This window comes from Callospermophilus lateralis, chromosome 10 (assembly GCF_048772815.1).
Source record: "Callospermophilus lateralis isolate mCalLat2 chromosome 10, mCalLat2.hap1, whole genome shotgun sequence".
NCBI lineage: Eukaryota > Metazoa > Chordata > Mammalia > Rodentia > Sciuridae > Callospermophilus > Callospermophilus lateralis.
In genome coordinates this window covers 99,567,313-99,589,557 of record NC_135314.1, presented here as the reverse complement: position 1 = coordinate 99,589,557, position 22,245 = coordinate 99,567,313, and the positions used below count along the sequence as shown (strand labels likewise).

General features: G+C 29.5%; 1 protein-coding gene across 2 annotated transcripts in view; it reads right to left on the bottom strand.

Moving 5' to 3' along the window:
• Positions 1 to 17,111, bottom strand: part of Si (sucrase-isomaltase) — a 77,578-nt gene extending 60,467 nt beyond the window's left edge. For both annotated transcript variants that reach the window (XM_076867721.1, XM_076867720.1), the window contains exons 1-11: positions 16,994 to 17,111; positions 15,492 to 15,601; positions 10,350 to 10,467; positions 9,921 to 10,030; positions 8,966 to 9,117; positions 7,079 to 7,250; positions 5,655 to 5,754; positions 4,591 to 4,703; positions 1,501 to 1,626; positions 765 to 896; positions 564 to 683 (exon numbers count right to left, since the gene is read on the bottom strand). In XM_076867721.1, coding sequence (XP_076723836.1) covers positions 564 to 683; positions 765 to 896; positions 1,501 to 1,626; positions 4,591 to 4,703; positions 5,655 to 5,754; positions 7,079 to 7,250; positions 8,966 to 9,117; positions 9,921 to 10,030; positions 10,350 to 10,467; positions 15,492 to 15,601; positions 16,994 to 17,111 — 1,371 coding nt within the window. The remainder of the gene's footprint in view (positions 1 to 563; positions 684 to 764; positions 897 to 1,500; positions 1,627 to 4,590; positions 4,704 to 5,654; positions 5,755 to 7,078; positions 7,251 to 8,965; positions 9,118 to 9,920; positions 10,031 to 10,349; positions 10,468 to 15,491; positions 15,602 to 16,993) is intronic.
• Positions 17,112 to 22,245: the final 5,134 nt, after the last annotated feature.

The following is a 22,245-nucleotide window of genomic DNA, read 5'->3' as shown; positions in this document are numbered from 1 at the left end:
CTTTTCAACATGTCTTACAAAATTACCACCAAAAGGATATTTATTTGGGTTAAATACATACATTTGAGAGCTAGGTATATTTCTGCCTTTGTTCCTCATTAGTTGTGTGACTTTGGATAAGTCGATTCACTTTTCTAAAATTTGGTTGCCACATGCAAAGAATTTTAATAATATATATTTTTATTGTGTTATACGTAAATTTTTACAATTTAATGCTCATTTTATAGGTGCTTAGTATTCAAATTTTATTTGCAAGTATTTTATGTCAAATAGCTGAATAGACCTCTCGGTATTTTTGTGAGAATCTAAAATACTAATAAATAAATCATAATTTATTAGTTACTATTTTTGTTTATAGTCTTTAAATGTGATGTCTATTTACTTTCTGTATGATGAAATTATTTAAAGATTATTAAAATATATTCTCTGTCTATAATTCCTTACCACAATTAAAATATAAAATCCAAAAATAAAAGCAAACACACACACACAAGCATACAGAAAGATCCTGTTGATTAACAGAAAACAGGAGTCACACAAGTGTAATGGATACCATAATATACCTCTCCAATAATTGGTGTAATTCCATCTGACTTGTTCACCCACACTTTCTGTGCATTTCCTCTCTCATAAGCTTCATATGGTGTTCCATCAGCACGTTTCTCAATAGAAATTGCAGGGTCCTAAAAACAGAAAGAAGAGACTATAGAAAACCTACTAACCTACAAATGTCAAAAATATTCTAATGTATAATTTATCATTACCAAGATAATAACGTATTTCTGCCCATGGTTATGCAAATCTTCAACAAATTCAGGGAGCCCTTTAAAGGCCACTTGATCATAAGTAAAGTCTTTCTTGTCTTCCATATAGTCAATGTCAGTGACTTGTGTATCCTGAAAATTAACACAGTGTGTTTCAATCAATCGACTGAAAGAACAACTAATTACAATCTTTAAAGCCAATAAACTTGTATTATATATGTATATATAAATTATTAAAAATAAATCAACATCTCTTATATAATGATCTAAGAAGAGATATTGCTTATAAAACTAGTTTTTCTAGTTCTTAAAAGTAAGCTTTAAATGAATATTCACATTTTTCTCTGTGATGACTAGATTTTTATTAGGTTATATATGTGATATTCATTGCCCAGAAAACAAAACCTGCAGAGTTCAGGAAATCATTTTTTAAAGACATGAATTCTAAAATCAGGTCTATTTTTAAAAATCATGTGATTTTGTTAACTGTTAAACATATTCAGTTCTGTAACTTCTGATCACTTTTCAAAAATATATACTTTTAACTTTAAAAAAAGTGGGAATTATGTTAGGAGATTAAATAGACTTCACCATTAAAAACTAGCTTTAAAACCATATACATCTATGGGTATATCATATACAGATATATATGATATCCTAAAATTCACTACATTTGTTATTTTATGGCAATGCTTAAGATATATATAAATCCCCATAAACCCTTCGTTCTACTTACAAAAGGTATGCCAGCTTCCCTGTTTCTTTGCACTACTTCTTTCACTACATCTAATGATTTGTAATTCCAGCGACTCAGTTGGAATCCAAGACTCCAATAGGCAGGCATTGCTGGTAGTCCAATGAGCTTGAGGTAAGTTGACATTAAATTAGTTTCAATAAAAAGAAATTCATTCAGCATTAGTAACTAAAGAGTTTTTTGTTCTGCTATATATCTAGAATTTACTTAATTATATATTGTAAATATTTATTATTACCTGCATTTAAAAATGTTTCCTAAATATTGTTAGAATTTTGCTTGTGAAACGTTTAAGAAATTTATGTTCTGTGCCTCATTTGTTATTTTTCATTAAAAATTAGAAAATGATGGCCCGGCACAGTGGAGAAGCTGAGGCAGGAGGATTGCAAGTTCAAAGCCAGACTCAGCAAAAGTGAGGTGCTAAGCAACTCAGTGACACCATGTCTCCAAATAAAATACAAAACAAGGCTGGGGATGTGGCTCAGTGGTCCAGTGTCCCTGAATTCAAACCTTGTCCCCCCCCACATACAAAAAATTAGAAAATGAAGCACTCAAGAAAGTAATATTTGACAAAATATATTTTGTCTAATCATAGAAGGGGAAAGAAAAGAATAAAAAGATATCAAATAAAATATAATAGAATGAAAGGAAAATTTTCCCAGGTTACCTCCACCTCCCATTAGAACAAAAACATCATCATTCATCACTGCAGACAAAAACATGTTTAAAATTGCAGTTAGCAGTTTGTATTCCCTTACATTTTGTAATTTATTTCCTTTTTTAGTTAGTTTGTTTGTTTTTTGATTTTTGTTTTGTGCCAGGGATTGAACTCAGGGGTGCTTAACCACTGAGCAACATCTCCAGCCCTTTTTTTTAAATTTATTTTTTATTATTTCTTACATACATCACAATAGAGGAGTGCATTACAATCATAATTTTTTGCATTGCCCAGCCCTTTTATTATTTATTTTGAAACAGGGTCTCACTAATTTGTTTTGTGTAGAAAGTAGGCTTACTTTCTACACAAAGTACTACACATTAGGGCCGTGCTAAATTGCTGAGTCTGGCTTTGAACTTGCAATTCTCTGGCCTCACTTTCCTGAGTCTCCAGAATTACAGGTGTGTACCAACAGACCTGGCCTTTTGGCAGTTATTTCTTTTCAAGTTTTCAAAAAAGTTACTCAAAATACATGTTCTACAAGGTTTGCAACCAGTTACTGCCTAGAATTTGTCACATGCAGTGTCTTGGCCGCTTTTCTTCCTAGGCCAAATGGATCCCCTTCTCCCCTCATTTCCATAGTGGTCAAAGCAAGCCCAGTACAGAATTGCAAGATAGCATCATTTTCTCATCACAGAATAAGACACAAATTTGTACGTGGAAATAAAGATATAATTGCTATAAAATTGTTTAATGAAACTTTGGATTTAGGTTACTTTATGACAAATAATCTAACTAGGCATAATAGTTCTCTTTAGGCTAAAAAAATACATATATATGTACATATACATGTATAAAATATATATATATATGTATATATATAGATACATATATATATATATAGATATCCATGATTTCCTTATAATCTATAGCTTAAAAACTATAATGCAAAATTTTTAAAAAATTGCTCATGCTTATTTTTATCCATACAAAGAAATATTAAATTTATCTTTAAAATAATTTCAAGTCTAATAAATCTCCAAACAAAAGTATTCATTTTCCAACTATATTCCTAAATATTTCATGTTTCATAGAATTATTTAAATACTTGGACATGTGATTGAAATTTCTTCTTATAGATATGATATATATGTATATATATATATACACATATAGTACACACACATATAGCACATACATATACATTATAAATGTAATGTTTTGCATAAGTATTTAAAATATTTATTTTCCCATTAACTATCTCCGATTTATCTTATACTTTGTAAGCATGCATGGTTTTTAAAACTGATAAAACCATCTAGCCACTCAAATGAAATCTATTTAAAATTTTAACATATTAAAAACTATATTGGCAATATATAGAGAAGATAATTTCTTTTTCTTCAAATAAAATTTATTTTTTTTCTGCCTTTCTATACAATTTGAGTCATTTAAATTCAGCAGTGATTTATAGTGCTATATTCAAGCCTCAGCAAGTCTACCCATAAAATATTGTAAGAAAATATATCATTATGCCATATATATATGGTATATTCAGATATTCCATAGTACTAAAACTCAGCTATTGTTTACCACAAATTTGGCTCAGCATGTAACAATGAGCTACAGGAACTACTGTTTGACAATCAAAATGTCAGGTTTTTTTTTGTTGTTGTTGTTTTTTTTTTTTTTTTTTTTTTTTTTTTTTTGGTGGGTGGGGAGGCAGGTACCAGAAATTAAACTCAAGGACACTCAACCACATTCCCCAGCCCTATTTAATATTTTTTGTTTAGAGACAGGGTCTCACTGAGTTGTTTAGCTCCTCACCATTGCTGAGGCTGGCTTTGAACTCCTGTCTCAGCTTCCCAAACCATTGGAATTACCAGCATACACCACTGCGTGCAGTTAAAATGTCAGTTTTTTTTTTTTTTTTTAAAGAAAAATATACTGTTTGGACATACAAGTATCACACACAGAATTTCTCTTTATATGAAAGTCCAGAATTATAATTATAATTTTAAATTAAAGAGACTGTAAATATTTTTGTGATTCTTTTCCAAAATTCACACTTATGAATAGATTTGGAAATTTTCAGACATAATTAGTAAACTGGGTAAAATTCTAACTAGTCTCAACTCAGATTTTTAGATCCTTTTCTCAGAATTTTTTTTGACAGGTATTACTTCTTAGAGTTAAGTTTTGGAAATAGAATTATAAATTAAGAAGTATATCATGAAAAAAGGTTTTTAAAACAGTTATGGTCCATGAATCTTATTAAAAATAATTTCCTTTTCCCAGATGTGTTTAGCTAAGAGGTCCCTGATATGTAAAGAAAAGTTATTCAAATATATGGACTTGCTAGACAAAGAAAAAAATATAACAAAATAATTTTTAAAAATAGGCTTGAAACGTACCTCTTGATACTGTTGAACTACTTGTTCTGGAGTATCTCCTAGGAAGATATAAAAGTCCAGAATGCCACCAGTAACTCTATAAGTTACTATTGGAGTAGGCTGGATGAAAATCTCTGTAAACAAGTTTGGTAAAATATATTTAAATGGTGAAAAAGAAGGTACTTAATAATAAAGCAATTGCAATGTGCATTTAAAATATTTTACATAAGTCATATTATTTCACACTATTTTAAATAGTTAAAAAGAAATCTAACATTATTTAAAATATTTTACATAAGTCATATTATTTCACACTATTTTAAATAGTTAAAAAGAAATCTAACATTGAATTCAGGAATACTGTAGTAGAAAAGTAGAATGCCACCATGAATAAGAGAATTAGACCTCTTAACAGCAAAAACACTGTTTTTCTAAAACTGCATCTCAATTAGTCATTTCAATTCAAGACTCCTTGAGAGATCATAGCACCACATATTAATTTCTAAGAAGAAAAATATGAAGGTTTTTTAATTTAACTTCCTTACATATAATTGACTTGGTATCCATGTAATATACTGCTCCAGCAGGAACATTAGTTTTTGTAACATTTTATTAACACTGACTCACCTATTAAATAGACATTCCACTTTACAACATTAAAAAAGCAAAAGATTCTACATCATTTGAAGTATAATAAGCTAAAATATTACTCTTTCTTTTTTTCTGTCCCCTTAGAGATCTTTCTTTTTTATATTTGGAGAAGCATATTATCTTATCATGACAAATGAGGCTGTGGGGATGAGAAAACTAATTTGTGTGGGTATGTTTCCGTGTTGCTCTGAAGGGAAAAGAAAGCACCTGTATGTCAAAGCATAGCATACTCTCCCAAAAATAGAAACACTGATATGCAAAAATCTATTGTCTCACTAATTTCAAAACCTACTTACAATAATTTTGCATCCTAAGATCATTTATAATAGAGTTTACTCAATTTTTATTGCAATCTCAATGATTGCAATAAAAAGAACAGTTAAACATGACAAGGTAATTTCATGTAAGCATGTTATCAGAAAGATCAATCTTACCCATTGCATTGCTGTTCATTAAGAAAACACCAAATGACTTTCCAGAAGTGTCTTCAATGCACATGAAGAATGTCTGATGGCCATATAAATTATTATTATTCTAGAAAGCAAACATTTGAAAATTAAAATTTTAAAGTAATGATTAAGTATATTAAAATGACCTTTATAAGTTCATTTGTTTCTGTAACTTACCCCCTATATCTCTATACCAATATTCTTCATTATTTGTATCGTATCAAACTTAGGCACAAGTTTTTTTAATTGTCTTAATTAGTAATTTTATATTAACATGTGAAATATACAGCGTACATATTATTTTAATAGGTCATTTGCATTTTTATGTATTTTATAACTAAATAGGTTTTAATATATTATTTATGAGAACATAATAACATGTATATCCATTACACCTCATTTATGCACAACAAACTAATGGATGACTATCCTCATAGAACTTTTGCATATATTTGTTGATTGCTGATGAACAATAGAAGTAGTGGATACAAACTGTATAGACACTGAAAGGTGTAAGGAGAGACACTTCTTAACTGATTGGATGTGGAAGTTTAAAGAAAAGAATGGATGTAAAGTAGGGATGTGGATTTTAGCCTGGGGGTTATTACAGATAGTCATGTTATAAATAAAGATTGGTAGAATTTATTAATAGCGCAGTACCAAATGAAGCTCCTTTAAACAATCATTTACTTGTTCATTTTGGAGAATGAAAGAGCACTGTCATTTAAAAAATCAAAAACATCATTAAAAAATGTTATTTAATGACTATAGTCTTTGTCCTCAAGCATCTCAAATTCTAGAAGAGGAGACAAATACATAAGAAATAAAGCATGGTGATTATTGATGCACTAAGGTTTTTATATGAGGGAGACTTCAGCTGAGCCCTCAATGATACATTGTATAAAGGATAAACCACCCTAAGTTTCAGTAAGTAAAAAGAAACACAACTGGCTTGCAGTAATTTCAAGTTATAGAATATAATCACATGTTATGTTCAGAAGAAGAGGACAAGAGTGCACTTTGGTGTTCAAAAGATAGAAAAACACCAAATCACATAAAATATTGCACAACATGATGTCTGAAACTATTCTAGCTTAATGGGTTTGAATACAAGGGTAATTGAAAAAAAATGATAAAATATAAATATGAAAGTCAAAATAAAACATTCATAAATAGGAAATGCCTGTTGAAACATTCACAAAAATCTATCCATCACTGAGCCAATTTAGGATTTAGCTACCTCTCCTCATCCCTACAACAAACACGATTCTGGATTATATGTTACTAATACCTGAATAATTTATTTGGTAATGTCAAATAAATGATAGCTTATAATAGCTTAGCTATTTAAAAATATCAACTGCTTCAATGTAATGATTTTATTTATAACAAGAAAGATAATTTCTTACATCACCCGGAAGTTGATCCCGAGTAAATATTGGCCATCTTTTCCAATATAAATCATGACGGAATCTCTTATGAATATGCTCTCCAATTCCATAAATATATTCATTGGGAAGTCTGGTTGAAATCTGTAAATATTGGTCAGAGTACACCAGGGGACCAATGCTGGTATCAAATCTAAATCATGAACGAAAAAAATAAATTATATAGAAACATAAAAAATGTTATACCAAATATGGGTTTTTATTAATACTATACAGAATATTTCAGTTTAAAGATGTCTGTCTTTTGCTTGGTCACCTTTTAAGGACATACAAATAACCCTGCAACCAGGGGTTGTTTGCTGCATCAACACAGTTTAATTAAAGCAATTTTTTCACATGCATTATTTCCTTTAATCTTCATCACAACCCTAAAGCATAATTAACATTATTAACCCCATTTCACAGATAATACATACTGGGAAAATAAATTCATATTTATTTTCATGGAGGTAAACAGTAGACAGACAATATTTCAAACTGAGTTCTTCCTTGTTCCCATGACTGAGATTTTTATAATGCAACATTATACTGGCTTTTAAACATCTAACATTATGTTATAATTAGTTTCAAATTGATTTTTTTTACAAATATAAATATCATTTCATATTTTATGCGGGCCAGATATATACTACAACAAATGCTAATTGGCCAGGCATGGTGGTGCATGCCCAGTGGCTTGGGAAGCTGAGGCTGGAGGATCATGAGTTCAAAGCCAGACTGAGCAACAGTGAAGCACTAAGCGAATCAGTCAGACCCTGTCTCTAAATAAAACACAAAATAGGGCTGAGGATGTGGCTCAATGGTTAAGTGCCCCTGAGTTCAATCCCTAGTACAAAGAAGAAGGAGGAGGAGGAGGAGAAGGAGGAGGAAGAGAAGAAGGGAATACTAAGTTGCATTTAAGACTTTTCATTTTCGTTGGTAAATTATAATTTTATGTATTTATTTAATACAATGTGAAAATTTTAAGTACAATATTGAATGTAAATCAAGCTATTTAACATAGCCATCATCATACATTTTACTATTTTGTGTTGTGTGAGCATCTGGACTCTATTAGTTCTGAAGGATACATTAAATTATTATCTACTAAATTCACAAGGCTGTGCAATAGACTTTGAAAATTGTTTTTACTATCCAACACTTTTCCACAATCTTTTTATTCTGCACCTCTTCCCAGACCTTTGTAACCACCATTTCACTCTTTGCTTCTTTAAAGTGAAATTGTACAGCATTTTTACCTCCATGCCTGGCTTATTTCTCTTAGGATTTAATATTTTTATAATATAGAACAATGTTAATTGCAAAAATATTGAAATATATTCCTTGAAAGCCATTTCTGAGATTGCATTTTACAATTAACATTTCTTAGGAATGGAAGAATATTTATCTTGAAAAAATTTACAGGAACTTACTAAGTTCCTTCCACCAATTAACCCCATCCCCAGTCAATACATTCAAAATGAAGGTGTTCAAGTGATATTTAACATGTACAAGAAAATTTAATATTAATTACTAGTTGGTAAATAGAAACCATGTGATCCTGCAGGTTATTAACAGATTAATTAGGACAGAACACGGAAAAATTTTACATATGCAAAAATATAGGCAAGGCAGTAATTAGGTGGGTGATGCTCTCCACCTTTATCTTTGGTTGGCTGGAACTGGCATTTTCTCATTTATATTTAGTATGTTGCATGCACAGAAAGGGAAACTCCCTTGAAATCATAATCTTTAAAAAGTTCTATCTCACTTTCTTTGGGGAGAAAAATTATTCTTTGTGATATTACCTTGACATTGACATTCCAGTTTTTAAATTCATAATAAATGTAAATTAAAATCAGTACTTACAAAATTCTGCTATTGCTTTTCCTAATAACTTTGATGCTAAAAGGATTTTTTTGAACTTGTACATCATACAGTGTTTCAGAAGATGTGGATCCAGTAAATTCTTTTACAAACTGATGAGGAACTTCATATCTTCTACTATTTGGATCAGTAATCTGCAAAGATTTAAAGAAATAAGCATTACTTAGTTTTAAGACAGTATTCAATTTTTGCATTACAAATGCAGGCACCAAATAGAAAATAACTTTAGCCCTGTGAATTAAATTATTCTTAGTGTTCTTTAATGTTTACCTCCTTAGATAGTGCCTTAGAATTTTTAAATGTACTTAAACAAATCTTAGGGCTGAAGTTATATGTATGGTAGAACAATTACCTACTATGCATGATGCTATGGGTTCAATACCTATATTCACCAAAATAGATGAATAAATAAAATTTCAAAATAACTCCATACTTGTGAAATTTTTCTCAAAACACAAGTAAACAAGTATTCAAAGTACATGGTGCTGTTTCAATTTCCAAACTTAAAAAAAAAAAAGATCAATTAAGCAAAATGCTATAGGAAGTAGTAAAACCAAGCATAAAATAAATAAAAGTTGCATTCACAGCACTATTAACATTTTTCTTCAAATTATGTTTTAAACTAATATTTTGTCACAAAATTTGAAATTAAAAAATAATATTATTTATGGAGTACATATTCTCCTCAAGACAACATGTTAAATATTTTACCTGGATTATGTTATTTAAATTCTTCAAAGTAATGGCAGGAGAAGCTATTATTCTTAAGTTATATTTGAACAAACGGGCTCAGAGATTTGGAGTAACTAGTTTAATTAATTATTTGCCTTGCAATAAATATTTCTTATGAAGGAAAATGTATGGATAAGGTAAAGAGTGTGTTCATAGAACATTTTTAATTATCAAATTTTCTTTAGAAATAGAAAAAAAAACGAACCTTGAACCGGAAACGATTGGGTGTCTGACTTTGAGTTGTAAGGAGCACGTTATTAATGTCCTTTCCAAATAGTGTAGGAGAAGCTATCCTGTTTAATTTGGTTTCAAGTCCTTAAACAAAGAAAACAAACAAGGATGAATGAATTTAGTTATAGAGATAAACAGCTATTAAATATTTGAATATTTCTAATTGTATTAACAACTATTAAATATTGACATATTTATAATTATATTCATCACAAATGTGAGGGGTTTTTTTTAATTTGGAAGATAAAATCATGGAAGAAATAAATAGTATAATCAACTTGAACATTTCAGTATGTACTTATTTCATGTTATTTACAATATTTTCCAAAGAAAAACTTGAAAGTACGTTTTTTTTTCACTAGGAATGCACTATATTCAGTCATCATGACATAGCACTTCTTACCAGTACTACTTGTGGTTGATTCCTCTGCATTATAGCCATGGTTATCCGCAAAGAAGCACCAAGGAACAATAGAGTCATTCCATGGCCTCCAGCAGCAGCCTCGTTGTGCACAGATTGCCTGATAAAATATTTTGTAAAATAAAATATTTTATAAAAATAAATACTATGATTAGAGGTACTGTCAGATAACCTAGTCTTTTGCCACTAAATGAACATTTAAAAAACAAGATTATTTCTTCAAATATAAAACATACCCATGTATCATTTGTTTTTTTTATTATTTTTACATGGAAGAGATGTAAATATTTGATGACTTGAATTAATTATACCATATTAAATATTGATGCTCTGAATTTGATTTATTAAATTCATGTGTTAGTGCATGTTATTGTTAGCTCATCTATTTTTAAGGTTCATACTCTCTGGGTAATTATAAAGAACTCTGTTGTCTTGATGTTGATGAACAAGAATTGAAATGCTTATTTTGTACTAATTATGTATCAATTTGTGGGTGATACATAATTAAGATGAAGATCAAATTCTAAATTCAAGACTTAAGATAGCTATTTTTAACTATTTAATAGTTAAAATATAGCTATTTAAACTATTTTAACTAGTTTATATGCTAGGTGTCACATCTAGTTATTACAGCTGCATTCAATGAGTGCAACAAAATACTGAATTCTTAGAAAAATTTATTATTTATATGGAAAGCTTATATGAAGTGGAAAAATATAAATGCTAATATAAATAATCAAGCAAACTAATGCTCTTATGTATCAAAAATGATGTAATCACCAATCTACTTAATATCAAAATTTAATAGTGTGACAGGTCTTTATAATTTGAATACTTTTTTTCTTGGATTTTTTTATCAAATTCTCCATGTTTAGTCAGCTGAAGATATACATAGACCTCTCACCTACTTTCCTAGCAAATTAAAGTGGCTTCAGAAACACACACACACAACACTGCTTGCAAATGTGCATATACACATACACACACACACACACACACACACACACACACACAAACATATGCAAATGAGAATACAATTGAATCTGATGAATCCAAGAATCAATACCTATCAGAAACTAAGGTATATGTTACTTTAATCTGGTAATTTTGCCTCTAGTTACCTAAACTATAGAAATACTTCCAAAAATAGAAAGGTGCTAACTTTACAAGAACTATTCTTTACAGAAGTCTAAGATATATTTTAACACCATTACTACAAAACCAAAAGGTAGTTCTAGACATAAGTAAATGATTTGAAAAAAAGTGCAAATGTATTGTTTAAAGACCAAAAAAAAAAATGGAATATTATAATCACATTCTAACAAAAATTTAAGATTTTAGTACATAGACTTACATTAATCTTTTTCCAGATATACTGTATTAGTGTCTTAGGGTTGCCATAACAACATGGTAAAAGATGGTTTAAAGCAACAGAAATTTATTCTCTCACAATTTTGGAGTTTAGAAGCGCTAACTCAAGGTGTCAGGAAAGCCATGCTACTTTTGAAGATTCTAGGGGAAAATTTTCCCATGTCTATTCCTAAACTTCCAGTAACTGTCAAACCTTGGCATTCCTTGGCTTGTATTTTCATAGCTCCAATCTCTGCTTCCATCTTCACAGAAGATCTTTCTTCTTTGTCTCTGTGTATAGTCTCTTTCTCTTTTAAGGACCCCAGTCCCTAGATTTAGGGTGCATCTTAATCCAGTGTGACTTCAACTTAACTAATTACATCTGCAAAACCCTTATTTCCAAATAAGGTCACATCTGGGGCTTTACATGGACTTAAGTTTTTGGAGAATATCATTTAACTCACTACATATACATACCAAAGTATTATATATATGTATATGTATGTGGATGTGTATTTTGTATTAACTTAAAAGCATATATTTCAGAATTAAAGCTATCCAGTCTCTTGTATTTTGTTATGGCAGTCTGAGCTGACTAATACACTCTGGGTGAAATTATGGCTGTTTTTAAAATTATCATGTTGACTCTTTCATAATTTTTCATTATGATAAAATAAATATGCATGTCTTTTATAATAAAATCATATACAAATGTTTACTATAACTAATTCTTTATTTTTAATTATTCTCTAAACATGATCCATTTTCATAGATATAGAATCCCAAAGAGAATTTTTCAATTAAGAAAACTTAAGGAAATTTATAGATGTTTATCATTTTGATTAAATTAAATCTTATCCACCTTGATTGGACCAAATATATTTAATCAAATAATATGCCTCTCATATTTAAAATTTCAAGTATAAATTATTGCTTTAAGTGATTACTTGAGATGAGGAAAGGTAACATTTGAATGTATTTTAAGAATCTTACAATGTGCTAATGAGAAAATATTATCAAAATCATAAAATGATTAATAACAATTTTTTAAAAAAATTAAGTGATGGAGTTTGAATTAAAATCCCATTTGAAATTTAATTCTCCTAAAAAAGAAAAAGAGGAAACAATATTTAGGCCCTTTTTACTTTTTTATTCACTCATCATTTATTTTTAATCAATTTTCTTTCATTCTTTCTTATTAATTTTTTAAAAAATAAATGACAGTGGAATGCATTAGAATTCTTATGACACAAATACAGCACAATTTTTCATATCTACGGTTGTATATAAATTATATTGACACCAATTCTTGTCTTCATACAGGTACTTTGGATCATAATTTTCTACAGTAGAAAAGTATTACCTTGTAAAATCATTCAATTAGAGAAAATTATAACATCCTGGTTAATGAAGAATGACTACTGAGTTCACAGAACATAAGGTAACATTGAACATTACAGTTCTAATTCCAGCTTTGCCATCACTAACAGAATGACCTGGTCATATTAATTTAAAATTGTAAAACATTCTTAAGTTCTCATATAAATCTAAAATTCAATGAATGAGATTTTGTTTCACATCAGAATCTCATCAAAATTATTTTGCTACATTTAACTTTTCTTAAAGATGTCAAGAAAACATTGAAATTCATTTGAGGGCTTGGAGCATAATTCAGTAGAATCAGTTGAGATAAACTAAGTTAAGCTTTCAAAATAAGTTCACTTTGGCTATTGTAAATCACATTTATTACAGCACAATTCACAATAGCCAGATTATGAAATCAGCCCGAAGGCCTGTCAATAGAAGAATAGATCAAGAAAATGTGGTATATGTGCACAATGGAGTTTTACTCAGCCATAAAGATGAATAAAATGATGGGACCTGTTGGAAATGGATGGAAATGAAGAAAACTATGCTAACGGAAATAAATCAGATGCAGAAATCAAGGATTGAGTATTTTACAGCATAGGCAAAAGCTGGAGTGAAATAAGGAAAATACTGGAGAGATCAGATACATAAAGATTTATGGAAGATCAGTGGAGAAGAAAAAGGAGATCTAGAAGGAGGGAAGATAGATGGGAAAGGGAAGGAAATATGGAATGAATTTAACAAAATCCCATTATATGCCTACATGAACATACCACAGGAAAATTCATCTTTATGTATAAGAAGAAAGTACAAATCAACAAGTAATAGATAAATGAGTGAAAGGAAGATGGTAGAGGAGGAAGATTAAAGGGAAGAAGATGAGGAGGGACAGTGGGGGAAATGGGGAGTGAAACCAAATTCCTTACAAGTATGATTTTGTCAAAATACACGCAACTGCTATGCATAATTTTAATGCTCTAAATAAAAACAAACAAACAAATAAATAAACTTACTTCATTTTCTTAAACAGCAAATGCAAGTATATTTGTGGAAATTTAATGAATGTAATTAACAAGTTTAATTTGTCTCACATTGAAACCTAACAGGTTAGATTGACATTAAAGACCAGTGGTAAGCATTGACATCCTAAGTCATTGGCTTAAATATTTTTTCTCTATTTGAGGCACACTATTGTTTCTAATAGTATTCTTCATTAAGCTTCAGTTGTTTCTCAAGTAACATGTTAACAAGATAGAATACCTAGATACTTTCCTCCATAGGTCACAGTAAAAACTATTAATTAGCTTTTTGATCAGAGAGTAAGATATAGGAACTACTCTTTCTCCTATTTCTCCTATTTCTGCTATTTCTATTTCTGTGTCACTGAAGAAATTATCATGCATTTGCAATTTTTGTTGCAAATTAATCAGAAAATTATTTATAAATTATGACAGCAAAAAAGGTAGGATGAGGCTAACAGAAATAGAAATTTTATAGTTAGTTTAATTATCTTTTTTGTGGTGGGAGAGTGAGAGAGGTAAGGTTTAGACATGCATATTAGATAAGTTGCTAACCGTGGAGACAGATATACATGTGCATATTCATTAATCTATTTCCTACACAGTATTTTTAATAAAAAGGAAGAGTCGCTGTGCACGGTGGTACATGTCTATGATCCCAGCAGCTTGAGAGGCTGATGCAGGAAGATTGCAAGCTCAAAGCCAGCCTCAGCAAATTAATGAGACCCTAAGCAACTTTACTAAAACCTAAGCAACTTAGCGAGGTACTGTCTCAAAATAAAACAAAGAAGGCTGGGGAAACAGCTCAGTGATTAAGTAACTCTGGTTCATTCCAGAGTACAAAAAAAAAGAAGAAGAAAGAAAGAAAAGAAAAGAAAAAAGAAAAAAAAGTGTCAGTTTAGGGTTACACATATCCAATCAGCTATCTTCAATTTTCTTTGTTGTGTTTTTTCTCTCCTAATTGCCAAATAATCAAAAAATGTTACTTTTTGAAAAAATAAGAGTTCTTTTATTTTCTGTAGATTCTTTCTAATGCCATCTTTACAAATACTCTAACAGAATATAGACATTCTCATGCAAACATTCCATATTTTCAAGTTATATACTTTTTAAAGAAATCAATATAAGAGATTAAAATATTATAAAGGTTTGTAAAATTAATAATAACTAGTTAAACGTGAAGGAAATTTAGTTTGTTAATTTAAATTGAACAGAGGTCTGGAAAAGCAAGCTCAGTTATTTCAATTATCTTTCATTTATTTATATGGAGCAACAAAAAAATTGGCCTAATTTATGTTTAGGTTCTTAAGTATATGTAATTATCTAGTATTGAGCAATTATCTTACTATAATGATCCATAGAAACATTAAGAATTGTTTTTATAGACCTGTGTTGGAAATTGGTCTGGAATGCAGTTTATTCTCTCATTGATGGGATCATTTAATGCAGCAGGACATTTTCCTACACCAGCTGGAGTTGAAGTAGGATGACTCAATTCTGGGAAAGAGAATATTCAGTAAAATAAGACATGACATCAAATTATTTCCACAGACTTTTTCAAGTAATACATACTTTATGTTAAAAGAACACAGGAATCTATACAAAACAAAAACTTTAAAATAAATTTTGCATTTAAAAAGACCCCAAAACTCAAGCCCCAGTAATAGTAAAGACAAGAACCAAGTCATATTTTAATACTACAGTCTGTAATTTCTAGATGCCAGGAACTATCTTAACAAAGTAGTTATTTCAATTGTATCTTCTCTTTTCCAAACTATTTCATTATTTATTTGGATATTGTTTAGTAACTGTTTCATCTGAATCAGCGAAACTTAAATTTTCACTGAAAACTAAAAAGAGAAAAGAGAATTTTTTAAACTTTTGCAAGAACTAACAATAAGAGGATAACATCTTGTTGTCTCATTCTTCAGGAAAATAAAATATATTCAGAGATTAAAAACAGTGCATTCACAATGAACTTACAATTTGTGTTTTACAGATGAAGAAAGAAGATAGAGAAACATCAAATCTGAGAAGAGTGCAGAGAAGTTCACAAGAGATTGGAAAACAGAAAAACAGGAGAAAGAAGATACTTTGAAGGGAAAAAATGTATAGGTAGAGAACAGAAAGTTGGGAATAGCAAAAACAAATAGATAAGAAAGAATATTATAGGAATCATATTTGTGTAAGGTAAAAAAAATGATTCGCATTACAATGATCTACTGCTGAAAAAGGGTAAAGTATTAAGAGCAGTAGAAATTCCTAACTACTGTTAGACTAGAATATAATGTGTAACATTCTTTCCAATTTTGATTTGGTGTAGAGAATGATAAAGAAAAAGAAAGTGTATTTGGTAGGCCACAGTAGTATGCAGCAACTGTAAACTAGAACAAAACTCTTCAGAAAATTTTATTAAATACCTAAAAACTTGATTCACCTTCCCTCTACTTTATTTTGTCATAAAACTTCTTTCTCCTTTAAAACTTGAGTCAATCAGAGAATACATTCTCCATGTTCTTCACCTGCTTTGCAAATTTCTGAAGGCCACAACAAAAATCTAAATTTTGCCATTAGGGAGCATAATCTCAGTAGTAACAATAGTAACAATTGTTCTATTTTACATTGCCACCTTCATCCCTCTGTCTCTTTTCTCTTTCTCAAGTAATGGGGAAATCCATTAATGTCAAAACAGATGCATTCTTAATTACAGAGGGTTTTTATTGAAATAACCAGAACAAAATGATAGAAAGTTGAAGGGATTGTGTAACTTGCCACAGAACATCCTTCTCATGTTTTATCTCTCATAGATTATCCTTTTTGAATCAGCAGCTATGGTAAAATAACTTTCTCTTTACTTCACTATTATGTATAAGAATTTTTATTACTTACCATCAACTGCAGGTGTTTTAGTTGCTAAAACAACAACTAGGGCAATAGCTATTATAGTAACTATTGCAAAGAGGACAATGAGAGAGATTTCTAATCCACTAAATTTCTTCCTTGCCATCTGAAAGAAGGAAAAGAATTTAAAATTAAAATACAAAATATATAACCACAATGAACCTTATCAATTATTATGAAATTACATATACTAAATTTTACTAAGCAAAAACAAGCAGACCTGAAAATAGCTTTATCAATTTATCAGTTGACAAAAATGTAAGCAACAAATACAATTTTTAGCAATAGAATGAACTAATTGTACACACTACATAGTACACTAAGATGTAAAAAAGGAAATAAAGAATTCCAAACTGCTGTTCTTTGTCCTCTTGTTTTAAGGCATTATTCAAGTCAAAGAAAGCTTTAACTTTCACCATGACTCCTAATTTTTACTGTTTTTAATTCTGTGAAGGAGATGTTCTTATTCACACTTTCCTGATCATAAAATTAAAACTGAGAGATGTTATATTCCAAAGTAAAATGAAACAATTCTACCTACTTTAATTCATGTCTTTCCAATCCAACAGTGCTATCATATTTTGTGGAAACATCATATTTTGTGGAAACATCTAAGTATGTATATTGGGAAGGATGCTATATATTTGGAAATGTTACTATATTTTAAAACATTCTGAACTATACAATTGTAGTTTTTCTATGAAATACACCAAGCTATCATATATTTATTTTAGATAGCTTTATGTATTTGAGACAACATATGGAGGATACCTAAAAGTTGATTGCAAAGAAATTTTCTCCAATAATTATTTTAAATCATATTTAAATTAGTCATGAAAATATATCTCTCATTTTTCCTAGTTTTCAACTACCCAGGATTTTCTGTATTCCAGCAAATACCCAGGTAGAATTTATAATTTCTATGGTTTTCTTTAGTTGGTAAAATACTTTTAAAATCTTTTATTATTTTTGCCTAAAAATGGTTCCTTTTGTGATTACCCAGTTGCCAAAACATAAAAACATCTTTTTCCTCCCTGATATTTTTCCATAACATTCAATAATTTAACAAGTTCTGTTGACTTTACCTACAAAATATTTTCAATATTATAGCCTCCACCTGCCCCTAACCCTCAGCATAACTTTTGGATAACAGGTCTTCTTATATTCAGTCCCTTCCCATATACCCTGATAGGGAAGTTGAAACTAATGCCCACTTCATATATCAGGGTATCTGTGAGTGGATTCACATTCTTAGAGGCAGAATTAATCTAACTTTTCTTTATTTTACTGTTCCACACAGTATCTATTTTAATTTTTTATGTCCATGTAAGTTTCCTCTCTTTCACAGTAACATTCTTAATAGCAAGAATGATAAAACGTAGTCCAGAGGCTGATACTGAATAAACTCAAGCTTAGTTTTTTACTATGCAATATGAATGGATGTTTGAAGATTACATTAAATTTGAATATATATTTTTCAGTTTTGGATATGTAAAATGTTCATTACAATGATAGTAGTCAAAGAAATTAAAATGTGTAAGTTTAGTATCTATGCTAAATTTAGTCAAAGCAATAGGTGATGTTTATAAAATGAAACCCAGTTGCTCAATGTTACATGAGAAATAACATGGTCACATTTAATGTTTAACTTTAAGTAAGGGTAAATTTCACTTAAGAAGACAATAACAAGGATTGTGCTTTTCATTTTGCAAAGGGAAATTTAAAAAACATACATTATCATGACAGAAACCTTCCTTTACCTAAAAAAAATTACAACAAAAAAAATACCAAAATAAAATTACACATATAAATAATAATAAGAATACCTGCTAAAATTATTCATGTACTATAAGTGATAATTGCAGTGATTATATTATCTATCATAGTAATTTTAAACATAAAACTTTGGGGGAATTACATATTTATACTTTTATTAAAAATTAATAATATTTTTGTTTGATGGTAACTTGATGACTGTTTTTTAAAAGGTCCTCTAGAAAATATTAAGTGTTTTTAGAAATCTAGCATAAATAAAGTATATTTCATCATACTTTGATCCTTCTATTTTTCCAAAATATTTACCATTCTTGCTGTTTTTCTATATAGTACAATTAAAATGTCATAATTCCAAATATCTCTGACACAAATTATACTGAAGTGGTAGACCTAGAAAACAGTCTCATATATTTTAAAATATATATATATATATATATATATACAATTTATATATAATATTATATAAATTTTATATATAAATATATATATATTTATATATAAAATTTTTCCTCTACTTTTAAGATTAGGGACAATATATTTAAAATGACAACTTAAAATATATTATTTTTCTATTTTGAATAAGTGCAAATAGATAGGGGTATTACTAATGTGAATTAAGAAGAGATATATTTACTTAAAAACATGCAAGTAACAAAGTAACATGATCCATAGACTTACCTTTCATAGTCTTTTCTATTTGCTATGTTGTTCCAGAACTGGGTAAGGCTGTTAAAGTAATGACCATGGGAAATTACTCAGGTATATATTGACCTACTCATAAATTTTTATTACACACTCACTAGCCTATCAATATTTAATATACTTCTGTTAAACATGTAATTGTAAAAAGCCTTAACCCTGAAAGAAGTTTGTATAAATATTCCTGTGAATCTGAGTTAATTAATAACTATGTTCTCTGCCAGTCTTTGACTTGTAGAAGTTAGGAACTATCTAAGAACATAAGAGTAGTTATTTCAATTATTTTTGTTTTCAAAATTATATTTTTCAACATTTAGTTATTTAAATAATATCTCATTGTGTTAAATTTAAATTATCACTGAAAAGCATAAATATCTTTTAAATATTGGATTGGATTTTTAAAACATTGGAACAATTGCAAATTAAAAGATGATATTCCATTAAAAAATGTTGATTAACATTAACCATGTCTTGTAGTTAACCTTAAATTTGAAGAACTGACCAAATCCATAAGAAAAATACATAAGAATAAAAACATGAATAAACAGTTCTGATACAAAATCAACATTTTATTAATCTGCTTATTTTACATAAATATCACTAATTTATGCAAAATCACATTGTAAACACTTCATAATTCATACAGCAAAATTTATAGAGCCAATTATACTGCTAATTTACACTACAATGCTCTTTGAGAACAGCTGTAGTATGAATACCTGAGAAACCATGGGCAAATTTGTTTACTTATTTAAGCCTACATCTCTTTATTTATAAATTGTTAAGTACAATACTTCCCGACAGGGTCACTGAGAGAATTATATGAACTTATATGAATGGTTATTGAACTTATATGAATTTATATGAATTATTATTGCAGTGTTACTATCACAAAGAAAGTACAATTTGATTATGAAATAGCATTTGATTTCTATACAACATCTGTCAATAACTTTTCACAAGAACATGCATTAAAATAATGTGGTCACATTATTTAATAGAGTAGCACAACTCACTTTTAGGGCACCCTTAATTCAAGTACAAAAAGAATAAAAGAACTACTGGATGAATTACTATAAGACTCAGGGGAGGTATAAACTTCCAGGTGCATGAAAAATAATAGAATTACCTAGAATGGCCTCAATGGGCACAGCACTGAGTTCAATGTAATTCATTCCATACTTATAGACCACAACATTATGTATGTGCAAAATTTTTTTACATCCACCATAATCTCCTGGAAACAATATGTGAATGTAAGACAGTCATAAGCCATAATGCCAATATGCAAAAGCCGACCAAGTTCCTACATGATAACAATATATATATTTACACACACATACACACACATAGATAATAGTCATAGCAGCCCAAAAATAAATACTTGGATATAAATCTTACAGGATATATGCAGAATATCTGTTATGAAAACTTCAAATTTTGATGAAAAAAAGTCAAGGAAGATAAAAATAAATGAAGAGATGATCCATTTCATAAATTGGAAAATTCAATATTATTAATCTATTACTTCTTCACAATCAGATCTATATATTCAATATAATAAAAATCAGATGCTCAGCAAATAGAGATAGATGAGCTGATTATAATTTTTGCATATTATTTTTATAAGATTTTATTTCATAATTTCCCCAGAATGGAAACAATTGAGGTGTCCATCAGCCCCTGGCATTTCTTTACAACAGTAAATAACTCAGTAATAAAAATTTATGAATTCCTGCCTCATTTAACAATATGGATAAATTTTAAATGTCAGGTTATTTTTTTCCCTGAAATTTCAGTTCTCTGATGAGATTTTTTTTTAAATAGTTGATTAGCAGTTCATCTGGATTTATTCTTCTCTTAAGAATAGGAGTAAGCATTCTTTCCAGCTTTCCATGTCATTCAATTGAAACTTTCAATTTTGAATTAGTCTTCCCTTGTAATTAATTAATTAATTAATTGTACTGGGGATTGAACTCAGGGGCACTTAACCACTGAGATATATCCCTAACCCTTTTTTTTTTCTGCCTATATTTTTATTTAGAGACAGGGTCTCAATAAGTTGCTTAGGGCCTGGCTAAGATGCTGAGGCTGGCTTTGAATTTATGATCCTCCTGCCTTTTCAATTAAGGATTTTATGTGATTTTAATTTTTCATGTATCCCATTTCAGATCTTTTTTTTTTATACAGAGTGAGAGAGAGAGAGAGAGAGAGAGAGAGAGAGAATTTTTAATATTTATTTTTTAGTTTTCAGCGGACACAACATCTTTGTTTATATGTGGTGCTGAGGATCTAACCTAGGCCGCAAGCATGCCAGGCAAGCGCGCTACCACTTGAGCCACATCCCCAGCCCCCATTTCAGATCTTAATCTTCCTGTGTGATGATATAGGCTGGCCTTGTGCTTGAGCAATGTCTTTTGTTCTCTTTGATCCATACTTCTCCCCAGTTTATTTCTATCAGCGAATTTCAGCCTATAGAGGAATAATGCATGCATGAAATACTTAGAAGCTGGGCTGGGGGGTAGCGCGCTCTCCTGGGATGGGTGCGGCCTGGGTTCGATCCTCAGCACCACATACAAAAACAAAGATGTTGTGTCCGCCGAAAACTAAAAAATAAATATTAAAATTCTCTCTCTCTCTCTCTCTCTCTCTCTCTCTGTCTCTCTCTCTCTCAAAAAAAAGAAATACTTAGAAGTTAAATTCAGACAAAACCACAATGTAAAAGTATTCAGCTATAAACAAAAGGAAATCATATACAATATCAA